The 24,851-nt window shown below is 43.1% G+C and overlaps 1 protein-coding gene across 2 annotated transcripts in view; it reads right to left on the bottom strand.

Annotated features, from left to right (window-relative positions):
• LOC115164829 (vacuolar protein sorting-associated protein 13A-like) overlaps window positions 1-24,851 on the bottom strand; it is a 66,199-nt gene that overhangs the window by 3,699 nt on the left and 37,649 nt on the right. Inside the window, exons 52-66 of one of the 2 annotated variants that reach the window (XM_029717669.1) lie at window positions 24,157-24,234; window positions 23,256-23,382; window positions 16,548-16,777; window positions 16,250-16,403; window positions 15,927-16,073; window positions 15,648-15,729; window positions 15,408-15,477; window positions 15,111-15,225; window positions 9,842-9,955; window positions 9,504-9,649; window positions 6,770-6,851; window positions 6,462-6,575; window positions 6,217-6,292; window positions 5,519-5,682; window positions 4,581-4,865 (exon numbers count right to left, since the gene is read on the bottom strand). In XM_029717669.1, coding sequence (XP_029573529.1) covers window positions 4,581-4,865; window positions 5,519-5,682; window positions 6,217-6,292; window positions 6,462-6,575; window positions 6,770-6,851; window positions 9,504-9,649; window positions 9,842-9,955; window positions 15,111-15,225; window positions 15,408-15,477; window positions 15,648-15,729; window positions 15,927-16,073; window positions 16,250-16,403; window positions 16,548-16,777; window positions 23,256-23,382; window positions 24,157-24,234 — 1,984 coding nt within the window. The remainder of the gene's footprint in view (window positions 1-4,580; window positions 4,866-5,518; window positions 5,683-6,216; window positions 6,293-6,461; window positions 6,576-6,769; window positions 6,852-9,503; window positions 9,650-9,841; window positions 9,956-15,110; window positions 15,226-15,407; window positions 15,478-15,647; window positions 15,730-15,926; window positions 16,074-16,249; window positions 16,404-16,547; window positions 16,778-23,255; window positions 23,383-24,156; window positions 24,235-24,851) is intronic. The other variant, XM_029717670.1, reaches the window with a different exon arrangement.

Raw genomic sequence — 24,851 nt, 5'->3', positions numbered from 1 at the left:
CATACACACGGTGAAATATGGTGGTGAGTCAGTAATGTTTTGGGGCTGTTTTAATTCCAGAGGTCCAGGGGCACTGGTTAAGATTGATGGCATAATGAATTCCACCAAGTATCAGGCAATTTTGGTTGACAATCTGGTTGCCTCTGCCAGAAGGCTGGGACTTGGCCGTATGGGGACTTTCCAACAAGACAATGACCCAAAACATACCTCAAGATACACACAGAAATGGTTCTGTGACAACAAAATCAATGTTCTGCCATGGCCATCTCAGTCGCCGGACCTCAATCCAATCAAAAACCTGTGGGCTGAGTTGAGGGCAGTTGATAAACGCAAACCCAAGAATGTGAAGGATCTTGAAAGGATCTGCATAGAGGAATGGTCCAAAATCTCTCCAAATGTGTTCCTTAACCTTGTCAAACATTACGGAAAAAGACTCCATGCTGTTATCCTTGCCAGAGGTGGATGCACTAAGTCCTAAATGAGGAGTGCCAATAATTATGGAACCTTGATTTTGGTGAAATTTATATTGCATTAAATAATTGTATGATTTTGGTTGGTTCCATTGAAACATTAATAAAGTACAGTATTTCTCACATGTTGGTATTTTTGAGTTTCTCTATAATTATATTGTTTTAAGTATTGTTTGTGCATTGCCAGTCAGGGGTGCCAGTAATTTTGGAGCCCACTGTATTTCATATTAACTTAATATGAATAATATCTACTTTTCCCAAAGAAATCCTGGCTCTACGATAGCATAACATTACGGTAATATTTTTTTAATCAATTATATTATTATGATTAACGATTTCTGACTCCGCCCCCTTACATGATGGGGCAGAAGGTTGGATGACAGATGAAGGGTAAAATAAATAGAATGATGGTTTTACACGACAAAATGCAAGGGGGTCCTGCAGCAGCAGAATCCTGAGAATACATGTGTGTTTTATAAAAAAATGCCGGGCACATAAGAGTTAACAAAAAATAAAGAACAGACGAGAATGACAAACAGCCTGGCAGCTGGTTATTCAGGAGGCCTAGAGTGTTAAAATGTCCTGCTGGAGGAGGCTACACCCCAGTGACCGACACAAACAAACATATAGTACACAAAGCGTTAACTAGGACTTAGCAATTACACTCTAGCGGTCATCATCATCACTGCCAGTCCTACTCCAATCAGTGAAGGCCACCCTTTTCTGTAGACATGACAAGAGAGCAGACCAAGCCAATGTCAGGGCAGACAGACAAGCCCGTCGCTAATAATATCCAGCTCTACAAAAACATCTTGTTTCCATTGAAGCAAATTAAAACATCAGTACAGCGCAGCTTCAAGAACAACTATGAAAGACCAAAGCATTACCTGTCACACCCTAATCTGTTTCACCTGTCTTTGTGCTTGTCTCCACCCCCTCCAGGTGTCACCCATCTTCTTCATTATCCCCAGTGTATATATACACCTGTGTTCTCTGTTTGTCTGTTGCCAGTTCGTCTTGTCAGATCTTAGCAGCGTGTTTCCTGTCTCCCTGCTTTCTCAAGTTCTGTTTCCTAGTCTCCCCGGTTCTGACCTTACGGCCTGTCCTTCTGTAACTTATTGATTCTGCCCTGGATTACAGACCTCTGCCTGCCTTTGACCCGTCTTTGCCTGCCACCTTTTTGGGTCAATAAACATCTGTGACTCTAGCTGGGTCTTATCCTGAGTTCTGATATTACCTAGTGCTTATCAATTCCATTCTAGTTTTCATCATCCACATCAATAATAGTAACAATAATACATTTGATTTGTATAGAACTTTCTCATCATCATCACTGCCAGTTCTACTCCATTCAGTGTAGACCACCATTTTGTGGACATGACAAGAGAGAAGACAAAGCCAAAAGCAAGACAGAAAGACATACAGACAGAAACACAGACACATATTCAGAGACACAGACAGTACCGTGTCTGACGCTACTATTAATCTTCAACTCAACGAAAAGCTTGTTTGCATTGAAAATAAAATTATCCCATCACTTCCCCAGTGAAACAGCAATACAGAAGTACATTAAAGCTTCAAGATAAACTGTTGGTACTCCAGCAACACCTAGAACCCGCAACTACAGTTACACCAAAACTACACAACACAACATTATTATCTCAATGCCTTAGCTACAACTAAAGTTACACCAAAACTACACAACACAACATTATCTCAATGCCTTAGCTACAACTACAGTTACACCAAAACTACACAACACAACATTATTATCTCAATGCCTTAGCTCACAACATCTACAGTTCATGACGGTCCCATTCCATTCCAGCCCTGCAGGCCAAATTGATTGAATTGAAATCGATCCAAACTCTGGCCAACTACATTGCTGACACATGCCAGATGTTACAAAGCCTGGATAGGTATTTAACATATCAGGTAACCAAAATCACAAGTTATACCAATCTGATGCCTGTCTATGACGTGGAATGAAACAATTGGTTGATGCAATGCAACACCTGAGTATCTAGTCAGGCAGGAGGAACTCGACCTCCGCCACGCTCTGTTCTTACTGCAGGCCTTAATACTCAAATCAGTTTTGGAATACTGACTGTCCAAACAGCAAGTTACTAGTGAACAAATCAGAATCATGTGTTCAGACAGCTGACATGGCTACGCTAGTTGTCATAGTAATGACAGGTGTGTGCACAGTGGTGCAGGCTGACTGGCGGGAGTGGTGCAGGCTGACTGGCGGGAGTGGTGCAGGCTGACTGGCGGTGGTGGTGCAGGCTGACTGGCGGTGGTGGTGCAGGCTGACTGGCGGTGGTGGTGCAGGCTGACTGGCGGTGGTGGTGCAGGCTGACTGATGGTGGTGGTGCAGGCTGACTGATGGTGGTGGTGCAGGCTGACTGATGGTGGTGGGGCAGGCTGACTGGCGGTGGTGGGGCAGGCTGACTGGCGGTGGTGGGGCAGGCTGACTGGCGGGAGTGGTGCAGGCTGACTGGTGGGAGTGGTGCAGGTTGACTGGCGGGAGTGGTGCAGGCTGACTGGCGGGAGTGGTGCAGGCTGACTGGCGGGAGTGGTGCAGGCTGACTGGCGGGAGTGGTGCAGGCTGACTGGCGGGAGTGGTGCAGGCTGACTGGCGGGAGTGGTGCAGACTGACTGGCGGGAGTGGTGCAGGCTGACTGGCGGGAGTGGTGCAGGCTGACTGGCGGGAGTGGTGCAGGCTGACTGATGGGGGTGCTTCCTCTCACTCACACAAGTTTTTGTGTAGCAAGTTAAGGTGCCAACAATGCCTGTCTTGGAAGTTTCCCAATTGCTTTGAATTTTCAAAATCATAGTGTAAGAACACTTTTAAAGCCTCAAGGATAAGATGATCCAGTCCTTTTTGGCTAGCCACAACCGTCAACAAGATAGCTAGCTATTTAGCTTGTTAGCGCACTCACTAATTCGTTTGTAAACAATTAATAAGCTAGTTAGCTACCCCATGTTTTTGTCAAACTGTCAACAGAGTATCTAGCAAGCAACAAGATATGCCAAATAACAGTCAAAAAAAGACGTGAGGGCAAAGACATCTGATTTGACCATTCAGACAAGTCACATGGCCAGGAATCAGATTTGTATCTGATTTCAAACCACCTATGAATGTGGTTTGAATGTGATTGGAAAACATCTGATTCCATGTGCTTTTTGTCTGTTCAGACTGCAGGAAAAGATCTGATTAGAATCGGATGTGCCAAAAAATAATATTTGAGTCACTTCAAACTGCCAGTGAGAACAAGGCCTAACACCATTAAGGTTGGTTTTACACAGGCAGCCCATTCAGATCTTTTGCCAATTATTTCCATATCTGATACCTATCTGATATTTTCCCCAATGTGTAAACAGCAACAAAAACACATGGAATATGATCTTTTGACTTCCGATTTATATCACATCTTTATGTGGATCTCAATGCTGATACAATTCTGATGCTCCATATGTGACTCTCAAATCAGATATTTTTTTGCTCTGAGATGGGTTTTTTGCACATGACCTGCCAAAATTGAAAGCAACAGTGAAATGAAATGAGAATTGCATCTGTGCGCTGCTTCAGAGGCTACATCAGTGTGAATGCGCAAATAAGATATGGGTCACAACTTGATTGTGGACAGATGGGAAAAAGATTGGATATTAAAAAAAAATCTGAATTGGGTTCTTCGGGTGGCTGAACTCCACACACAGAGAGCTGCAACAGCCATGCTCTATAGGAGCACTATAGATCAGGTGGGTTAACGCACAGAAATCTGAGATTTAGGATGAAGGAGACAATGAAGATGAAAATCTATCTGGACTTTGAGATGCAATAAGGGGCTGAGAAGTGGAGTGAGAGAGGGAGAGAAAGGGGATGTTTCTATGCGAGGTCACACATTAACATGAACCCTGACACCTGGCCTTGTGGCATTGTGTTCATTAGGACACAAATGGAAAAACTATTTGGAACATGAAGGAAGATTAGCGTTTCTTATTGGAGTTCACATAATCCCTCCCAATTTTAGTTAGTTTCCTTCTATTTGGTGGCTAATATCAGAGGATATAAGGGTTAGTTTATGTTTTAAAGATAATTCCTGTTACCTGTAGCATTTGGCTGCCAACGCCTTCTCTCTCCTTATATGGTCGAATGACCCCGTCCTCATGAATGAAGCGAGGTGGACGCAGACTCTCCACATCCTGGGACGTCTCAGCCGCCCTCTTGATGCCCTGGAAAGTGCTGCTGGCCATGTCGATGATACCTCCTGTGGGTCTGGCCACAGCCCCCACCAGCCCCTTCCCGACACCCTTAAAGAAGCCTGCCACACCCTCCTTCTGAGCACCTCTAATGGGCATGGTGACGATCCCTGTGATCCCACTGACGAAGCCCTGAGATAGAGAATGGGAGTGTTACAGACAGGGAGAACAGGTCTGAGAGACTGTTTCTACTGCTCAGCTATACTGGTAAGATTCACATACAGCTGGATTGTGTTCTGTAGGCACCCGATGGGTGAAGACTGTTGAAATGGAGACTATATGAACTTGGTCATTAGGAAACACCTAGGCTGTGTTTACACAGGCATACCAATTCTGATATTTTGCCCAATTATTGGCAACAGTTTTGGGGACATATCCGCAAAGCATATCAAGTTAGAAAATTGTTTGTAAGTTCTGAGAATGGAGCCCTTTAAGTCCTACTCTTCTGGTTAAAAATAAAAACTATTCATAAATCTTCTTTAAAAATATTTATACAATAATACGTCTCTTAGGCTGTGTTTACAAAGGCAACACAATTCTAATATTTTGCCCAATTATTGGCAAAAGAGCTGATCTGATTGGTCAAAATAACATTTAGTGGAAAAAGATCAGAATTAGGCTGCCTGTGTAAACGCAACCTTATCTTCAACTTCCCCTGCAACGTAGTAGGTTACGTTGTACTACTGCACACATCTCGGTTCTGTTGTGCTGATGTTTCTGGGTTCGATTCTCGGACACCAGTTAGGCCGTACTGGGGTTAGTGTTCTATAGTGGGTCAGACTCACAGAGACCAGTCCTTTGCCTCCACGAGCCAGGCCCTCTCTTAGGCCGCTGGGCTGCTTGTTCATAGCCTCTCGTCTCTTCTGCTGGTATTCCTCATCCATCGTCATGGCAGCCACACCCTTCGCCATGGCGCCTGTTATCCTGGAGGCAGCGCCCGCAATGCCCCCTGGGAGAAGGGACATAGTGAACACACAGTAGCGAAGAGGAGAGAGGCAAAGGAGAAAGAAGAAACAAAAGGGGAGAGAGAAGAGAGAAGACAGGGGAGAGAGAAGAGGGGAGTTAGAAGACAAGGGAGAGAGAAGAGGGGAGTTAGAAGACAAGGGAGAGAGAAGAGGGGAGTTAGAAGACAAGGGAGAGAGAAGAGGGGAGTTAGAAGACAAGGGAGAGAGAAGACAGGGGAGAGAGAAGACAGGGGAGAGAGAAGACAGGGGAGAGAGAAGACAGGGGAGAGAGAAGACAAGGGAGAGAGAAGACGGGGGGGGAAAGACAGGGGGGGAGAAAAGACAGGGGGGAGAGAGAAGACAGCGAGAGAGACCCATAAGAGAAGGACAAAGAAGAGAGAGCGGAAGAGAGAGAGAGCGCGAGAGAGAAATGTCAGGGGGTAAATATAGTTAAGTAAGTCTGAAGTGGAGGGATGGCAATGAGGGAATTAAGGAGAATCAAGGTGAGCAGAAAAGAGATGAACGAGAACAGCACTTACCCACTGCTCCTCCAACCAGTGCCTTCACCCCCAGCGCCATCCCCTCCACAAACTCCTCTGGTCCTTGGATAGCTCCCTTGAGAACCCCAAAACAGAGTTACTCAGATACATACCATCTATACAAATAACTACCGCACTGTGTCAAGTATTACAAATTTATACTGGCAGTGTTTGGCACTATAAGTGATTTAGTTCATACGTAGTTTGACCTGGCATGGTTCATACTGGTTGCACTGGGGTCTTACCTGATAGGGCTCATAGAAGAAAGCCTCCACTCCCTCAGACAGACCTCGGATCAGTCCAAAGGGGTTTCCCAGCACGTCCAAGCCCAATACCAGCACATACATCTGCTTTATCGCCTGAGACATGGATGGGAACATGGCTCAGTTGTCTTGTGTATCATAGTAATTACATTATTTGTTAGGGGGGGGGGGGGGGTCCTAACTAGAGGAACTAAAAGTTTTCACATAAACCATTAATTGAAGTGAATGAGTGACTTGTTAGGATTTGGCCATTAGTTCCCACTTGGAGTGGAGTGTGTGTGAGATATTACCTGTTTCGAGTAGTGTCTGATGACCTCCCATTGTAGTTGCTGGCGAGTGCGAAACTGGAATGTCAGCTCGAAATAGGCCAATCTAGGGAAGTTACAGAAAATGACAGTGGGTCAGACGCCACTGTAAATGTATACAAAAAGGGGTATGGTAAAATAAAGCTTTGCCAAAAGCAAATAAATAGCATGAAGTGGTTTTGTAGAGTTTCTGTTTGGTGTGTGTGTGTGTATATATATGTATATGTGTGTATAGCCTAGTGGTTAGAGTGCTGGACTAGTAACCGAAAGGTTGCAAGTTCGAATCCCCGAGCTGACAAGGTAAAAATCTGTCATTCTGCCCCTGAACAAGGCAGTTAACCCACTGTTCCTAGGCCGTTATTGAAAGTAAGAATTTGTTCTTAACTGACTTGCCTAGTTAAATAAAGGTAAAACAAACAACAACAAAAAACCACTTCATCCTATTTATTTGCTTTTGGCAAAGCTTTATTTTACCATGTCCCCTTTTTGTAAAAAAAATTGAGTTTAAATGTATTTGGCTAAGGTGTAAGTAAACTTCCGAATTTGTGTGTGTGATATATACACACACACACACACACACACACACACGAAGTCAGAGGTTTACATACACCTTTTTTTTTTACAATTCCTGACATTTAATCAGAGTAAAAATTCCCTGTCTTAGTTCACCACTTTATTTTAAGACTGTGAAATGTCAGAATAATAGTTTAGAGAATGATTTATTTCAGCTTTAATTTATTTTATCACATTCTCAGTGGGTCAGAAGTTTACATACACTCAATTAGTATTTGGTAGAACTGCCTTTAAATTGTTTAACTTGGGTCAAACGTTTCGGGTAGTCTTCCACAAGCTTCCCAGAATAAGTTGGGTGAATTTTGTCCCATTCCTCCTGACAGAGCTGGTGTCACTGAGTCAGGTTTGTAGGCCTCCTTGCTCGCACACACATGTTCAGTTCTGCCCACAAATGTTCTATAGGGTTGAGGTCAGGGCTTTATGATGGCCACTCCAATACCTTGACTTTGTTGTCCTTAAGCCATTTTGACACAACTTTGGAAGTACACTTGGGGTCATTGTCCATTTGGAAGACCCATTTGCAACCAAGCTTTCATTTCCTGACTGATGTCTTGAGATATTGCTTCAATATATCCACATAATTTTCTTCCCTCATGATGCTATCTATTTTGTGAAGTGCATCAGTCCCTCCTGCAGCAAAGCACCCCCACAACATGATGCTGCCACCCCTGTGCTTCACGGTTGGTGTTCTTCGGCTTGCAAGCCTCCCCCCTTTTCCTCCAAACATAACGATTGTCATTATGGCCAAACAGTTCTATTTTTGTTTCATCAGACCAGAGGACATTTCTCCAAAAAGTACGATCTTTGTCCCCATGAGCAGTTGCAAACCGTAGTCTGGCTTTTTTATGGCGGTTTTGGAGCAGTGGCTTCTTCCTTGCTGAGAGACCTTTCAGGTTAAGTCGATATAGGACTCATTTTACTGTGGATATAGATACTTTTGTAGCTGTTTCCTCCAGCATCTTCACAAGGTCTTTTGCTGTTGTTCTGGGATTGATTTGCACTTTTCGCACCAAAGTACGTTCATCTCTAGGAGACAAAACGTGTCTCCTTCCTGAGCGGTATGATGGCTGCGAGGTCCCATGGTGTTTATACTTGCGTACTATTTTTTGTAAAGATGAACGTGGTACCTTCAGGTGTTTGGAAATTGCTCCCAAGGATGAACCAGACTTATGGAGGTATACAATTTTATTTCTGAGGTCTTGGCTGATTTCTTTTGATTTTTCCATGATGTCAAGAAAAGAGGCATTGCGTTTGAAGGTATACCTTGAAATACATCCACAGGTACACCTCCAATTGAATCAAATGATGTAAATTCGCCTGTCAGAAGCTTCTAAAGCCATAACATAATTTTCTGGAATTTTCCAAGCTGTTTAAAGCCACAGTCAGCTCAGTGTATGTAAACTTCTGACCCACTGGAATTGTGATACAGTGAATTGAAAGTGAAATAATCTTTCTGTAAGCAATTGTTGGAAAAATGACTTGTGTCATGCACAAAGTAGATGTCTTAACCGACTTGCCAAAACTAGTTTGTTTACAAGAAATTTGTGGAGTGGTTGAAAAACCAGTTTTAATGACTCCAACCTAAGTGTATGTAAACTTCCGACTTCAACTGATATATATATTAGTACTATTCAAAAGTTTGGACACACCTACCACACCACCTCATTCATGGGTTTTTCTTTGAGCGAATGCCAATAGTGTGCAAAGCTGTCATCAAGGCAAGGCTACTTTGAAGAATCTCAAATATATTTTGATTTGTTTAACACTTTTTTGGTTACTACATGATTCCATATGTGTTATTTCATAGTTTTGATGTCTTCACTACTATTCTACAAGGTAGAAAATAGTAAAAATATAGAAAAACCCTGGAATGAGTTGGTGTGTCAAAACATTTGACTGGTACTGTGTATGTATGTATGTATGTATGTATGTATGTATGTATGTATGTATGTGTGTATGTGTGTATGTGTGTGTGTGTGTGTGTGTGTGTGTGTGTGTGTGTGTGTGTGTGTGTGTGTGTGTGTGTGTGTGTGTGTGTGTGTGTGTGTGTGTGTGTGTGTGTGTGTGTGTGTGTGTGTGTGTGTGTGTGTGTGTGTGTGTGTGTGTGTGTGTGTGTGTGTGTGTGTGCCATTGTATGTGTCCATACTTGAAGACGACGTCCTGCACGTCAGTGAGGGTTGCTCCGATGCTCTTCAGCAGCAGATTGAGGGATTGGACAGGGATGACCTCGGTCTCCCTCTTCTCCTTATTACCATCCTCTCCTCCAGAACTCAAAGACAAACTTAGGTGCAACTGCCAAACAAACACACCTTGCTATAGCTACATCATCCCATGATAGAATCCCTTGCTATGGTGCATAACTGGCCAATAACAGTTCATGACTAGATGGCCTACTGGTCAAGCCATGCTGTCTGGAAAATCTCCTGGCCCTAACGTAATTTAGCATACACATAGTAAATGCACTGTAATGACACTGAAGCTCACCTTGATGGGAGAGATGTGGAAGTACTCATAGAGACTGATAGGGGACGTGTCAGCGGCTGAGATGTTGTTCAGCTCAGTCTTCAGATACTCAATGTCCTTCTCAAACAACTCCACCTGAACACCACCGAGGGAGAGGAGAGAGATATTGATGAGGAGCGGAAGTGAAACCAGGAACTCCAAAAGAACTTCAATTGCGTTTGTAAACAACAGCTGTTTCGTTACAGTTCTAAACTTAGTCTAGTTGTTTTCATAGTATTCGCAGGTAGGATGGTTCTTACGTCCGGGGACAAATCTATTTTAGAATATTAAAGTTGATAGATTTCCCAAAGAAGCATCGCAGCAGGCTGCATTGCCTGCATGAATAGTAATGTTAGCAGCAGGATGTGGGTACAAGGGTATGTTGTTTATCAAGTTAACTATATATTCTAGGTAACGTCAGCTAAGTAAATATAAATAGGATAGACAGCCATCCAATATTTGTTATTTTAATGAAACAAACGTTAGCTTGATCTGCTAAAAACAATGTTAGCTACCTAGATAGTAGCTAAGCTAGCTAGCTAATGAACAGATTTTCAGTCCCAAAGAGAGAACTATGACAAATTATACAAAAATGTTATATTACTTGAGAATAATGAAGCAAGTCCTAGTCTAATATCTATGTTTTCTAACCTCCGATACAGAGACCTGCGAACTCTGCAGATGAAGGTCACAAAGAGAGTCTCAAGTCCTGGAGAGACTGATGGGTATATCTCCAACGGGTTATATACACTGTTGTTTCTCTTGCTCCTAGAGATCTAGCTACTGGGTGTGTAGGTTTCTGTTCCAGCCCAGCCATTCTGCTTATTATTTCTATTAGACACTATTCATTTAACTATTCAATCATCTCTTGTTTTGGAGTAAGATGAATGTCTAAACCCATTAACTGTTTACATAGACGTTCTTTGTATGATAGGAAATACAGTGTTGATTCTTGAATTTAAGTATAGCGTATTTTTTGGTCAGTGAATATTCCCTGTTTGTCTCTTTTATTTGGTTGTCACTCACTCTCATTTTGTTTGATGATATTACACAGATTTGTAGCTGATGTCATTGATCATTGGTGTGGGTGTAACAATCCCTGTACATGGCTGACCTAAGATGCAACCCCTCTCTACAACAGCACTTCATACCCACAAAGCAGCATCCATTATCCTACCAAACCCATGATCTTGGTTAGGCTAGGATAACAGTACTTTAGGTCTCAGGGTGGGTGACAGCACCACATGATGACGTGGAGGTAGAGGCGTGGATCAGAAAACCAGTCAGCATCTGGTGACCCCCATTTGCCTGATGCAGCACGACATCTACTTCGCATAAAGTTGATCAGGCTGTTGATTTTGACCTGTGGAATGTTGTCACACTCCTCTTCAATGGCTGTGCAAAGTAGCTGGATACTGGCGGGAACTGGAACACGCTGTAGTACACATCAATCCAGAGCCTCCCAAACATGCTCAGTGGGTGACATGTCTGGTGAGTATGCACGCCATGGAAGAACTGGGACATTTTCAGCTTCCATGAATTGTGTACAGATTCTTGCGACATGGGGCCATCTGTGCATTATCATGATTAAACATTAGGTGATGTCGGCGGATGAATGGCACGACAATGGGCCTCAGGATCTCGTCACAGTATCTCTGTGAAATCAAATTGCCATTGATAAAATTTAATTGTGTTTGTTGTCCGTAGCTTATGCCTGCCCATACCATAACCCCACCGTCACCATGGGGCACTCTGTTCACAACGTTGACATCAGCAAATCGTTCGCCCACACGCCGCCATACGCTGCCATCTGCCTGGTACAGTTGAAACCGGGATTCATCTGTGAAGAGCACACTTCTCCAGCATGCCAGTGCCCACTGAAGGTGAGCATTTGCCCATTGAAGTCGGTTACGACGCCGAACTGCAGTCAGGTAAAGACCCTGGTGAGGACGACGAGCGCGAAGATGAGCTTCCGCTAGATGGTTTGTGCAAAAATGATTCGGTTGTGCAAATCCACAGTTTCACCAGCTGTCCGGGTGGCTGGTCTCAGACGATCCCGCAGGTGAAGAACCCAGATGTGGAGGTCCTGGGCTGGCGTACTTACACGTTGGTCTGCAGTTGTGAGGCTGGTTGGCCATACTGCCAAATTGTCTAAAAGGACTTTGGAGGCAGCTTAGGGTAGAGAAATTAACATTAAGTTCTCTGGCAACAGCTCTGGTGGACATCCCTACAGTTAGCATGCCAAATGGACACATCTGTGGCATTGTGTTGTGTGACAAAACTGCACATTTTAGAGTGTCCTTTTATTGTCCCCAGCACAAGGTGCACCTGTGTAATGACAATGTGTAATGATCATGCTGTTTAATCAGCTTCTTGATATGCCACACCTGTCAGGTGGATGGATTATCTTGGCAAATGAGAAATGCTCACTAACAGGGATGTAAACAAATTTGTGCAAAACATTTGAGAGAAATACTTTTTGTGCATATGGAAAATGTCTGGGATCTTTTATTTCAGCTCAAGAAACATGGGAACAACACTTTACATGTTGCGTTTATATTTTTGTTCAGTGTAGAAAGTGTTATTGTTTGGACAGTTGAAAAGGTCTATAGCAGGGGTCGGCAACCTTTTTTGTGTGGAGTGCCAATTTACTATTTATCCTAAGATTTCTAATGATCTGCGTGCCAGTTATGATTTTCATATGTGCATTACTACTAATTGTGTCTGTTGAATATCTAATTGCTCACAAACTGAAGATGCTCACAAACTGAAGAATTCCATAGCTCGCTAAACAGAGGCGCTGTTCAAGATTAAGCACTACGGGCTTAAGCACTACGGGCTTAATCTTGGAACACAGATTCTCTTGGTGAATGATACAGTGACATTTAACCACAAGGTGGCCAATCTTCAATCAGCTTTGTGAATCCTTTATGTTTCCACCATAGCGGAGGTACCGTCAGTTGTAATAGCGAATATGTTTTTAATAGACACCTCTCTCCTCAAAATGATCGGTGAAGGCTTTTGCTACATCCTCCCCTTTAGTAGTACCATGCATGGGTTGTAGACAAAGCAGCTCCTCACGTACCTGTTCTGAGTCACAGTATCCTATAGACAAAGCAGCTCCTCACGTACCTGTTCTGAGTCACAGTATCCTATAGACAAAGCAGCTCCTCACGTACCTGCTCTGAGTCACAGTATCCTATAGACAAAGCAGCTCCTCACGTACCTGTTCTGAGTCACAGTATCCTATAGACAAAGCAGCTCCTCACGTACCTGTTCTGAGTCACAGTATCCTATAGACAAAGCAGCTCCTCACGTACCTGTTCTGAGTCACAGTATCCTATAGACAAAGCAGCTCCTCACGTACCTGTTCTGAGTCACAGTATCTTATAGACAAAGCAGCTCCTCACATATCTGTTCTGAGTCACAGTATCTTATAGACAAAGCAGCTCCTCACGTACCTGTTCTGAGTCACAGTATCCTATAGACAAAGCAGCTCCTCACATACCTGTTCTGAGTCACAGTATCTTATAGACAAAGCAGCTCCTCACGTACCTGTTCTGAGTCACAGTATCTTATAGACAAAGCAGCTCCTCACGTACCTGTTCTGAGTCACAGTATCTTATAGACAAAGCAGCTCCTCACATATCTGTTCTGAGTCACAGTATCTTATAGACAAAGCAGCTCCTCACGTACCTGTTCTGAGTCACAGTATCTTATAGACAAAGCAGCTCCTCACGTACCTGTTCTGAGTCACAGTATCCTATAGACAAAGCAGCTCCTCACATATCTGTTCTGAGTCACAGTATCCTATAGACAAAGCAGCTCCTCACGTACCTGTTCTGAGTCACAGTATCCTATAGACAAAGCAGCTCCTCACATATCTGTTCTGAGTCACAGTATCCTATAGACAAAGCAGCTCCTCACGTACCTGTTCTGAGTCACAGTATCCTATAGACAAAGCAGCTCCTCACGTACCTGTTCTGAGTCACAGTATCCTATAGACAAAGCAGCTCCTCACGTACCTGTTCTGAGTCACAGTATCCTATAGACAAAGCAGCTCCTCACATACCTGTTCTGAGTCACAGTATCCTATAGACAAAGCAGCTCCTCACATACCTGTTCTGAGTCACAGTATCTTGCAACAACTGCCAGACGTGGAATGTCATTCACATCCACACTCTCATCAAGAGCCACACAGGTGCATCTTTTAACGCTACAGTATGCTGCTCCTTTACATTTTCAAGCATCTCAGTAACGCACCTTTCAACAGTTCTGGCAGACACAGGCGTCTTTTATCTTTCAGATGATTGTGTCTTTGTTAGGCAATCCATCAAATAAAGCCTGCAAACTACTGAGGAAAGCCTCCTTGATATATTCCCCATTAGTAAATGTTTTTCCATGTTTAGCAACGTTCAGCGCAACTTTGTAGCTCCCCTCTGTAGCTTGATTTTTGACTGCAAGTAGATTTGTAAACATAACTGCTTGCTTATCATACCTGGACACAGCCCTCTTGATTCCTTCAGCCTTTTCCGCCTCATCCTTCAAGTTTTTCTCACGTCTCGTTTCAAAATGACGGCGTACACTTGATGTCCGACAAACAACAGTTTTACAACAGAGAGCGCAAACAGCCTGGCCCTTACATATTCCTTTGTCCAAGAGGGAATAAATGAGTGGAAATCTGCCTTATTTTTCTTTGCTGATGACATTTTGCGCCCTGAACTTCTTTAAATAACAAAATAAGGCTTTCTAGCTCTCATCTTCAGTGCTGTCTTGGTTTTGAATTTGTCGGGAGAGGCGAGGCAGGTCCTCTTGCACTGAACTAATAATATGAAACTCCTGCAAAATCATGAAAGCACACTGGCTAATCAGGATTGACATACCTTGGGAACTACAACATTGCAGTGAATACCAATGCAATTTCGAAACCAGTGCATGCAATTTCAATAATTTTCTCCAGTTCATAAAAAAAAATGTACTGACCAAAATAAGTAAGATAATAAACATCAAGGCAAGGCTTAGCACGCCAAGAAAAAAAAGAAAAAAAGAATATATATATATATATATATATTTTAGTTTGTCTTTTTTGGGTGGGTGGCTTGCCAAGCGATAGCGTGCCAAGGCAAATACCCTCGCATGCCAAGGCGGGCACGCGCACCTTAAGTTGCCGACCCCTGTTTTGAAGGCTCTTTGCACTTGCTAGAGTGTGGAGGTCAATTGAGGGGAAGGTCAGGGTTGGGGAGGGTCTTACCATCTGCTCTGATGTCATCACGCTGGCGGTCTCCGGGGTGAACAGATCCAAGATGGCGTAGAGGAAACCCAGGTCCAACTTCAAGTCCATCTCCTGGATCAGCACCATGAAATACCTGACCAAGCCAGGGGGTGGAAGATATAGAGACAGGCAATGAGAAAGTTGACAGAAAGGAAGGTAAGGGAACAGAGAGAGAGAAGACACAGAGAGAACAGAAGAGAGAGAACAGAAGATAGAGAAGACACAGAGAGAGATGGAAGATAGGTGGGAGAAAATGAACTATAGCGTTGGACTCACTTGATGCGGGAGATATCGGAGTGTCCGGCTGCCCTGGTAACAATACTGATGTCGGTCAGAGGTTTGGGCTCTAAAGGAAAACGTGGAGCAGAAACACCCATAGCTATGTGTTTATCCAGAGTACTCCACTCTAACAATGTGTATGGTTGCGTCTGAAATGGCCCCCTTTTGGGACCCACTTAGGCCCATGTAAGTGTGACTGCACAACACCGAGGGACTTGGACAGAGTTTGGTACTGACCTGAGTCCATGGTGACAGACTTTGGTAGTTTTATTGGGTAGAAGACATAGGGAAAGATTGCTCCAGGCAGCTGATTCTGGATCTGTGGAAAAACAAAGGACTCAAAAAATGGATTCCAACCAAAACGTCAGCATGAAAGGAATGGCATTGAATTTAACTGAATAGTTGGCCAAATGACTAAATGGTAAATGTAAAAATCTATGGTATGATAGTCAGGTCGGGTGGGGACCCACCATACAGTTGGATTGAGTGCGCACTTTCCAACTCTCTGGAACCCACCTGTATGCGGTTGATCTGGACACGGTAGGCACTCTGGCGCGCCGATACGCTGTACTCCACCTTCACCCCCGGAAGGAAGTTCCTCCTGATTGGAGCATCATATGGCTTCATCATCCTCATGTCTTGCCTGTTTGGCGTCAGAGACACCTGATAACAGAGTTAGCCCACACACACACACAGGTTATGCTGGAGCTGTGCACAAAGTGAGAAGCACATCTACCTTTACAAATTGTATAATTTTCAAGGGGTAGGATATCAAGTGGATGGTACATGGTATCAGACGCATGGATACTGTACAGTGGCATATCCAGTTGCTGTCTGACCTGGAAGTTGCTCTCCAGGTCTAAGATGGTGTTGTCCACTGATTCACTCTCGGTGTACTCTCTGAAGTGGGTCTCCAGCAGCGCTGCATATTTAAAACTCAGGGGTTTCCAGCGAGACTTCTTCTTTGGCTTGAACTCCCACACCACGTCTGAACTACACACACACACAGGAGGAAAGCACCCTGAACATGCTGCTGTTCTGAAATTGGAACCACCTTTCCACTCACAGTACAACCAACTGTAGTACTATCATACCATAGTGAGTGAGTGTATATACCGTGTGTGTGTGTGTGTATACCTGGTAATGCCAATGAAGGACACCTCCTGGTGGCTGCTGTTGTTGACCAGGGAGACACCCACATCTTGCAGGGAGAGGATGATCTCCTGTTCAGCCAGCTCGGCCTTCTCACTCTCACACAGCAGCTTGTAGATCCGCCTGTCCTCGGTGAACAGCGCCACCCGCTGGAGGCCCTCGTAGAACGAGATGAGGTACAGCTTACCCTCCTCATTCACGTCCAACCGCAGGTCCTACACACGGATCAAGTGCACATCAGATGCAAAGAAAGCCTCAACAACTTTTTACACTATGCTTATACTACTGTACGTATTTTGTCTGTCTTGTAGAATTTTAAACTGGTTATCATGTTGCTTCCCTTGTAAAACTGCTCAGGTCATCAAACCAGTATAAGGGGGATAAAAATGCAGTAACACTTTCAAAGTTTCTGGTGGACTTACCTAAATCCTTTACTAAGCCTTTTGAGGATCGGAGCCTGAATAATGATCCGATTAAAGTTGTGTGATTATTGATGGACTACACCTTATTAAGCAGCTCTGTTAACCACTAAGCAGGAGATCCTAGTCTGTTTCATATCAGTTCATTTTTAGTGTGATATGTAATATGTATACATATAGCCTACATATTATTCTGAGGAGATACTATGGTTGAGCCTCACGCCTGTGTGTCATATTGGTCTGATGTACTCAATACAAAATGTGCATCACACGAATATGAAACACTGGTATAAATAAGAATGAACCATATTATCAATCAAACCGTGTGAGAATGTAACATATCACCACCGCTAGTGTGAATGGTGGTTAGGGTTGGGCAATCAACTTTTGTTCTATCGTGATTCTGTACATATAAAATCGCCCGATAGACGATGTTATCGCCCCTTAGAGGCCAGACATTTTTGTATTACATTTTTTTTTATAATTGAGAAACAGACAGAAAAAGTCTGAATAGACCGCTAGCGCAAGCTCGCATGCTACGGGAGGGACGAGAGGAATCGGATTCATGACAACATATTTAGGGGAGCTGAATGGGCCAAATCCGATGTTACAAGAACTGCCACAGACAAAACTCCAGGGGTTGCTAAAACGGCTGTCCTCAAAACAGTTTGTTATGGACTTGTGCTCATGTACAACGCACTTGAACTCACCTTACTGTCCGAGGGCTTAGCTTACAGAAACGTATCACCTCTATTGCCTATGCAGACAAACTGATCCACTACAGGAACCTTATCAACACAACAATGAGATCGAGGATCCAAATTCACTGTGTCTGCTTGATGTTTAAAATTCCACAGACCCCCCTCTTGCACAGTGGAACCTAGAACAATATGTGACAACTTAGTTATGGTATGGTCCTTTCAGCACCACGATTTGAAAATAACCCTCATCAAGATCTGTTGCCTATACCTAATAGTCATACTTACCACTTATTATTATTATTACAAATAGAAGATTATCACAATGGTGCTCGTTTAGTATAGTTAGATCAAAGCTGAATCAATATCTCACAAGATCACAATGATTCATTACTAGTCATTTATCTGAAGCTGAATAGTTAAAAAAAATCCTCAACACAGCAAGCTACTAGGCCGGATATACAGTGCCTTCGGAGTGTATTCAGACGCCTTGACTTTTTCCACATTTTGTTATGTTACAGCCTTATTCTAAAATGGAATTTCAATTAACAGGTGTGCCTTGTTAAAAGTATATTTGTGGAATTTCTTTCCTTCTTAATGTGTTTGAGCCAATCAGTTGTGTTGTGACAAGGTAGGGGTGGTATACAGAAGATGGCCCTATTTGGTAAAAGACCAAGTCCATCAACTGTTCAGAGGAGACTGCGTGAAATCAGGCCTTCATGATCGATTTGCTACAAAGAAACCACGACGAAAGGACACCAATAAGAAGAGACTTGCTTGGGCCAAGAAACAAGAGCAATGGACATTAGACCAGTGGAAATCTGTCCTTTGGTCTGATGAGTCAAAATTGAGATTTTTGGTTCCAACCGCCATGTCGTTGTAAGACGCAGAGTAGGTGAACGAATGATCTCTGCATGTGTGGTTCCCACCGTGAAGCATGGAGGAGGAGGTGTGATGGTGCTTTGCTGGTGACACTGTCTGTGATTGATTTAGAATTCAAGGCACACTTAACCAGCATAGCTACCACAGAATTCTGCAGCGGTACGTCATCCCATCTGGTTTGCACTTAGTGGGACTATCATTTGTTTTTCAACAGGACAATGACCCAAAACACTCCTCCAGGCTGTGTAAGGGCTATTTGACCAAGAAAGAGGGTGCTGCATCAGATGACCTGGCCTCTACAATCACCCGACCTCAACCCAATTGAGATGGTTTGGGATGAGTTAGACCACAGAGTGAAGGAAACGCAGCCAACAAGTGCTCAGCATATGTGGGAACTCCTTCAAGACTGCTGGAAAAGCATTCCTCATGAAGGAGGTTGAGAGAATTCCAAGTGTGCAAAGCTGTCATCAAGGCAAAGGGTGGCTACTTTGAAGAATGTCAAATATAAAATATATTTTGATTTGTTTAACACTTTTTTGGTTCCTACATGATTCCATATGTGTTATTTCATAGTTTTGATGTCTTAACTATTATTCTACAATGTAGGAAATAGCAAAAATAAAGAAAAACCCTGGAATGAGGTGTGCCCAAACTTTGGACTGGTACTGTATATATTTTTTTATCAATCTACACACAATACCCCATAATGACAAAGTAAAAACAGGTTTGCACATTCATAAAAATAAAAAATTAAATACAAATACCTTATTTACATAAGTATTCAGACTCTGCTATGAGACTCGAAATTGAGCTCAGGTGAATCCTGTTTCCATTGATCATCTACAACTTGATTGGAGTCCACCTGTGGTAAATTCAATTGATTGGACATGATTTGGAAAGGCACACACCTGTCTATATAAGGTCCCACAGTTGACAGTGCATATCAGAGCAAAAACCACCACCATGAGGTTGAAGGAATTGTTCGTAGAGCTCCGAGACAGGATTGTGTCGAGGCACAGATCTGGGGATGGGTACCAAAACATTTCTGCAGCATTGAAGGTACCCAATAACACAGTGGTCTCCATCATTCTTAAATAGAAGAAATTTGGAACCACCAAGACTCTTCCTAGTGCTGGCCGCCCGGCCAAACTGAGCAATCGGGGGAGAAGGACCTTGGTCAGGGAGGTGACCGAGAACCTGATGGTTACTCTGACAGAGCCTCAGAGTTCCTCTGTGGAGATGGGAGAACCTTCCAGAAGGACAACCATCTCTGCAGAACTCCACCAATCAGGCCTTTATGGTAGAGTGGCCAGACCGAAGCTACTCCTCAGTAAAAGGCATATGACAGCCCGCTTGGAGTTTGCCAAAAGGCACCTAAAGACTGTGAAAAGACATGAGAAACAAGATTCTCTAGTCTGATGAAACCAAGATTGAACTCTTTGGCCTGAACGCCAAGCGTCACGCCTGGAGGAAACCTGGCACCATCCCTTCGGTGAAGCGTGGTGGTGGCAGCATCGTGCTGTGGGGATGTTTTTCAGCGACAGGGACTGGGAGACTAGTCAGGATCGAGGGAAAGATGAATGGCGCAAAGTACAGAGAGATCTTTGATGAAAACCTGCTCCAGCGCGCTCAGGACCTCAGACTGGGGCAAAGGATCACCTTCCAACAGGACGACAACCCTAAGCACACAGCCAAGACAATGCAGGAGTGGCTTCGGGACAAGTCTCTGAATGTCCTTGAGTGGCCCACGCGAGCCCGGACTTGAACCCAATCTAACATCTCTGGAGAGACCTGAAAATAGCTGTGCAGCGACGCTCCCGATCCGACATGACAGAGCTCGAGAGGATCTGCCAAGAAGAATGGGAGAAACTCCCCAAAAACAGGTATGCCAAGCTTGTTGCATCATACCCAAGAAGGCTGTAATTACTGCCAAAGGTGCTTCAAAGTATTGAGTAAAGGGTCTGAATACTTCCGTAAATGTGATATCAGTTTTTTATTTTGCTTTACTTTGTCATTATGGGGTATTGTGTGTAGATTGAATTTTTTTTAATCCATTTTAGAAAAAGGCTGTAACGTAACAAAATGTGGAAAAAGTCAAGGGGTCTGAATACTTTCCAAATGCACTGTATGCTTGTATTGAAACAAAATGAAAGGCTATTTTTTAACACAATCTGCTCTAATTCGCTCACAAAACAGTAATTCAAGAAGATGTAAACTAATTGAGATAAAATGATTGGCATGCAGTTTGGACATTTCACCGGTAAAACTGAATTATCATTCACAATTAACAGTGATGGCGGCCTATTTTGAAATTAGGTATGCATAACTTGGTGTTTGAGGCCAGCATCCCGGAGTCGCCTCTTCACTGATGACGTTGAGACTGGTGTTTTGCGGGTACTATTTAATGAAGCTGCCAGTTGAGGACTTGGGAGGCGTCTGTTCCTCAAACTAGACACTCTAATGTACTTGTCCTCTTGCTCAGTTGTGCACCCGGGCCTCCCACTCCTCTTTTCTATTCTGGTTAGAGCCAGTTTGCGCTATTCTGTGAAGGGAGTAGTACACAGCGTTTTATGAGATCTTCAGTTTCTTGGCAATTTCTCGCATGGAATAGCCTTCATTTCTCAGAACAAGAATAGACTGATGAGTTTCAGAAGAAAGTTATTTGTTTCTGGACATTTTGAGCCTGTAATCGAACACAAATGCTGATGCTCCAGATACTCAACTAGTCTAAAGGCCAGTTTTATTGCTTCTTTAATCAGAACCACAGTTTTCAGCTGTCCTAACATAATTGCAAAAGGGATTTCTAATGATCACTTAGCTAATCCAAGTTTATCATTTTAAAAGGCTAACACAATGTGCCATTGGAACACAGGAGTGATGGTTGCTGATAATGGGCCTCTGTACGCCTATGTAAATATTCCATTAAAAATCTGCCGTTTCCAGCTACAATAGTAATTTACAACATTAACAATGTCTACATTGTATTTCTGATCAATATGATGTTATTTTAATGGACAAAAAATGTTATTTTCTTTGGTATTGTTTGACTTGTCATTCGTTTCCTCCTTGGTATTGTTTGACTTGTCATTCGTTTCCTCCTTGGTATTGTTTGACTTGTCATTCATTTCCTCCTTGGTATTGTTTGACTTGTCATTCGTTTCCTCCTTGGTATTGTTTGACTTGTCATTCGTTTCCTCCTTGGTATTGTTCGCTCAATTTCACTTATTGTGGCCTGAAATATTTGTCATTCAAAATAAAACTGTGATTGAGAATAGCCAAGCGAAAGACTACGACTTTCATAATTATTCCCATTTGAAAGCTGCAACTTCAGGACAAACACGTTATTATAATATTTGGGAAACACGCTTCATAACTTGTCATTTGTGATATTTCAGTTAGTTGGATTAGTCTGGGCTTTTGGCCAATTGGTTCGCAATGGCAATGAGGCATTCTTTCCTTTTTTCCTGTCATGCATGCTTAATTTCATTCTTATACTAGCCTACAAGCTTAATTATATACTAGCTTAATTATACTAGCCTACAAGCTTAATTATATACTAGCTTAATTATACTAGCCTACAAGCTTAATTATATACTAGCTTAAGTATACTAGCCTACAAGCTTAATTATATACTAGCTTAATTATACTAGCCAAAAGCTTAATTATATACTAGCCTACAAGCTTAATTATATACTAGCTTAATTATACTAGCCTACAAGCTTAATTATATACTAGCTTAATTATACTAGCCTACAAGCTTAATTATCTACTAGCTTAATTATACTAGCCTACAAGCTTTGCTCAACTGTAAGGTTTGTACAAAACAACTAATTTTATGTTTTCTTATCTTGCTATCCAGAGAGAGAAAAAAATAGCTTGAGGGATTGTGTACCCACATCTGCATACCACCCCAACACCACATTGCAAGCAAAACCTTTTAGCAGCTCCCCTCTTGATAGAGAGTATATTTCATGCAATTCTACACATTTTGATAATGGGGCGTAGAGAACATGTCGCAGTTTTAAAGCAATGTTGCAATTCTACACATTTTGATAATGGGGCGTAGAGAACATGTCGCAGTTTTAAAGCAATGTTGCAATTCTACACATTTTGATAATGGGGCGTAGAGAACATGTCGCAGTTTTAAAGCAATGTTGCAATTCTACACATTTTGATAATGGGGCGTAGAGAACATGTCGCAGTTTTAAAGCAATGTTGCAATTCTACACATTTTGATAATGGGGCGTAGAGAACATGTCGCAGTTTTAAAGCAATGTTGCAATTCTACACATTTTGATAATGGGGCGTAGAGAACATGTCGCAGTTTTAAAGCAATGTTGCAATTCTACACATTTTGCTTTGGGGTGGAGAGAAGTTTTTAATATGATATCTGAGTGAGACTGACTAACAAAATCAATTGGGGCTCCCCGGACAGTAATTTGAGTGACAATCAATGACAGACATACTGTAAGAGAAAATCTGCTGATGCACAACCAAATTTCAAAATTGCACCTTGTGTATTCTAATATTCTATGTTGATCCGAGGGCTTTCAAAAGTGGCCGCCAGTTGCCCATCCTCTGTCACATCACGATGTCATCATCATCGACGATGGCTGCTAATCATCCCCGATAGACGGTGCTATGGTAATATACCCAACCCTAGTAGGAGTGAATAGAAAGCTGTGTTACGGTACCTCTTCACTCTTCAGCTCACCACTGTAGCTGCCACACTGCCAGGCCAGGAAGCGTGACCCGGTGGGCTCAGCCCAGGTATAGTACACGGCCTTCCCAGGGCTCAGCTTGTCCTTCTCCTTCTGACTGCTACTCGTGCACACACGCACGCGCACACACACGCAACGGGAAAAAGTTAGAAAGCACACACACAAGACCACGCAATCCCCACCACTAGGAAGATGGCTGACAGTCAGAAAAAAACATGGATGATGGAAATGGGGGGTTGGGGAAAATGGAAGGCACTAGTAAGCAGAGTTCAGATCCCATTGCCATAGTCCCATCTAAGCAGCAGCAGAGTCCCACTATGAAACAAATTAACCTGGAATATAGGGGGTCAAAGGGCAAACAGTCATAACATTGTGAAGCCGGAGCTCCTCCTTGATCACTCCACGCTCTGTAGTTTGGTCACTAACAATCAGTTGACTCGTGGTTGTTGAACCATACAGTGATATTAATATGTAATACAATATTTTTAAGCATTTATATAATGCACATAATCTATTTTCTTGTGGAGTGGCATGTAAGGAGCAGATCCTCCTTCAGCACCAAAACCGAACAAAGGCTCTTCCCCTTCACCTGCGGTTACCTGGGGGTCCAGCTCTGACCACACTCTGACCACTCCTGAACCATGAAATGGGAACACAGCCTGCAAACACCACCGTATATGTGTACGTTCGCTCTATGGACCATGCCTTCTGCATTAGTCATTGTATGCTAGGGAGAGAATTTAAAGTTCCCCAATATGTCCACCCCATCTGAGGCAAGTCACTCATTCTGTCTGTTCCTACCCATATCCCTCTCCCTCCCCCCAGGGTCTGAGTGGGTGAGAGCCAGAGTACCCGTGGGGCTGGGTCCTGCTACCTGCGCTGGGTCTCCTCTAGTGAGAAGGAGAGTTCGAGCAGCTCGTCTGTCACGCATTTTGACGAGTCTCTCCGCAATCTGCCCGTCCAAACAAAACCAAACAAATCCATAAACACACACAAACTCTGTCAACAAGAAAGAGCACACATTCACATGTCAGACAAACAATGTGTCACTAGCAAAGAATTCTGACTTAAAGCAAAATAAGTGTCAATCACAAGTCACAAACCAAAGGAAATTCATCCATGCAAACAGGACAAATACAGACAAAACACAAATTGAAGAAAACAGAAACCCTGTATTAAAACAATTAAAAAGTAAGTGCAAACAACAAACAAAACCGAGGGAAAACAAGTAAAAACAAAAGATCGGGATGTATCCTGCACGCAGCACAGCCTGGGAAGTTTGCTGAACCTGAGGCTGTAAACATGCAGGTTTCATTCAGAAACCAATGAGGACAGCCTCAACACTGATTTTGTACTGTTTACTTATGTCCCCATAAATAAATCGCCACTATCTCAAGGACACTGCTAAAAGGCAAGTTGAGACATCCCACTTCAAGATAGACTAAGATTTATGAGGAATATAGGTTGTTTCAGTGCATTGCGCCTGTTTTAAGAATAAAATGTCACCCATTTAATCAAACATATTTCTGCTTATTGCTCTGTTTACCTCCCTCCCTCCCTCGCCATCCT

The sequence above is a fragment of the Salmo trutta genome, chromosome 27 (genome assembly GCF_901001165.1).
Source record: "Salmo trutta chromosome 27, fSalTru1.1, whole genome shotgun sequence".
Taxonomy (NCBI): Eukaryota; Metazoa; Chordata; class Actinopteri; order Salmoniformes; family Salmonidae; genus Salmo; species Salmo trutta.
This window is presented reverse-complemented; position numbering and strand designations above follow the sequence as displayed.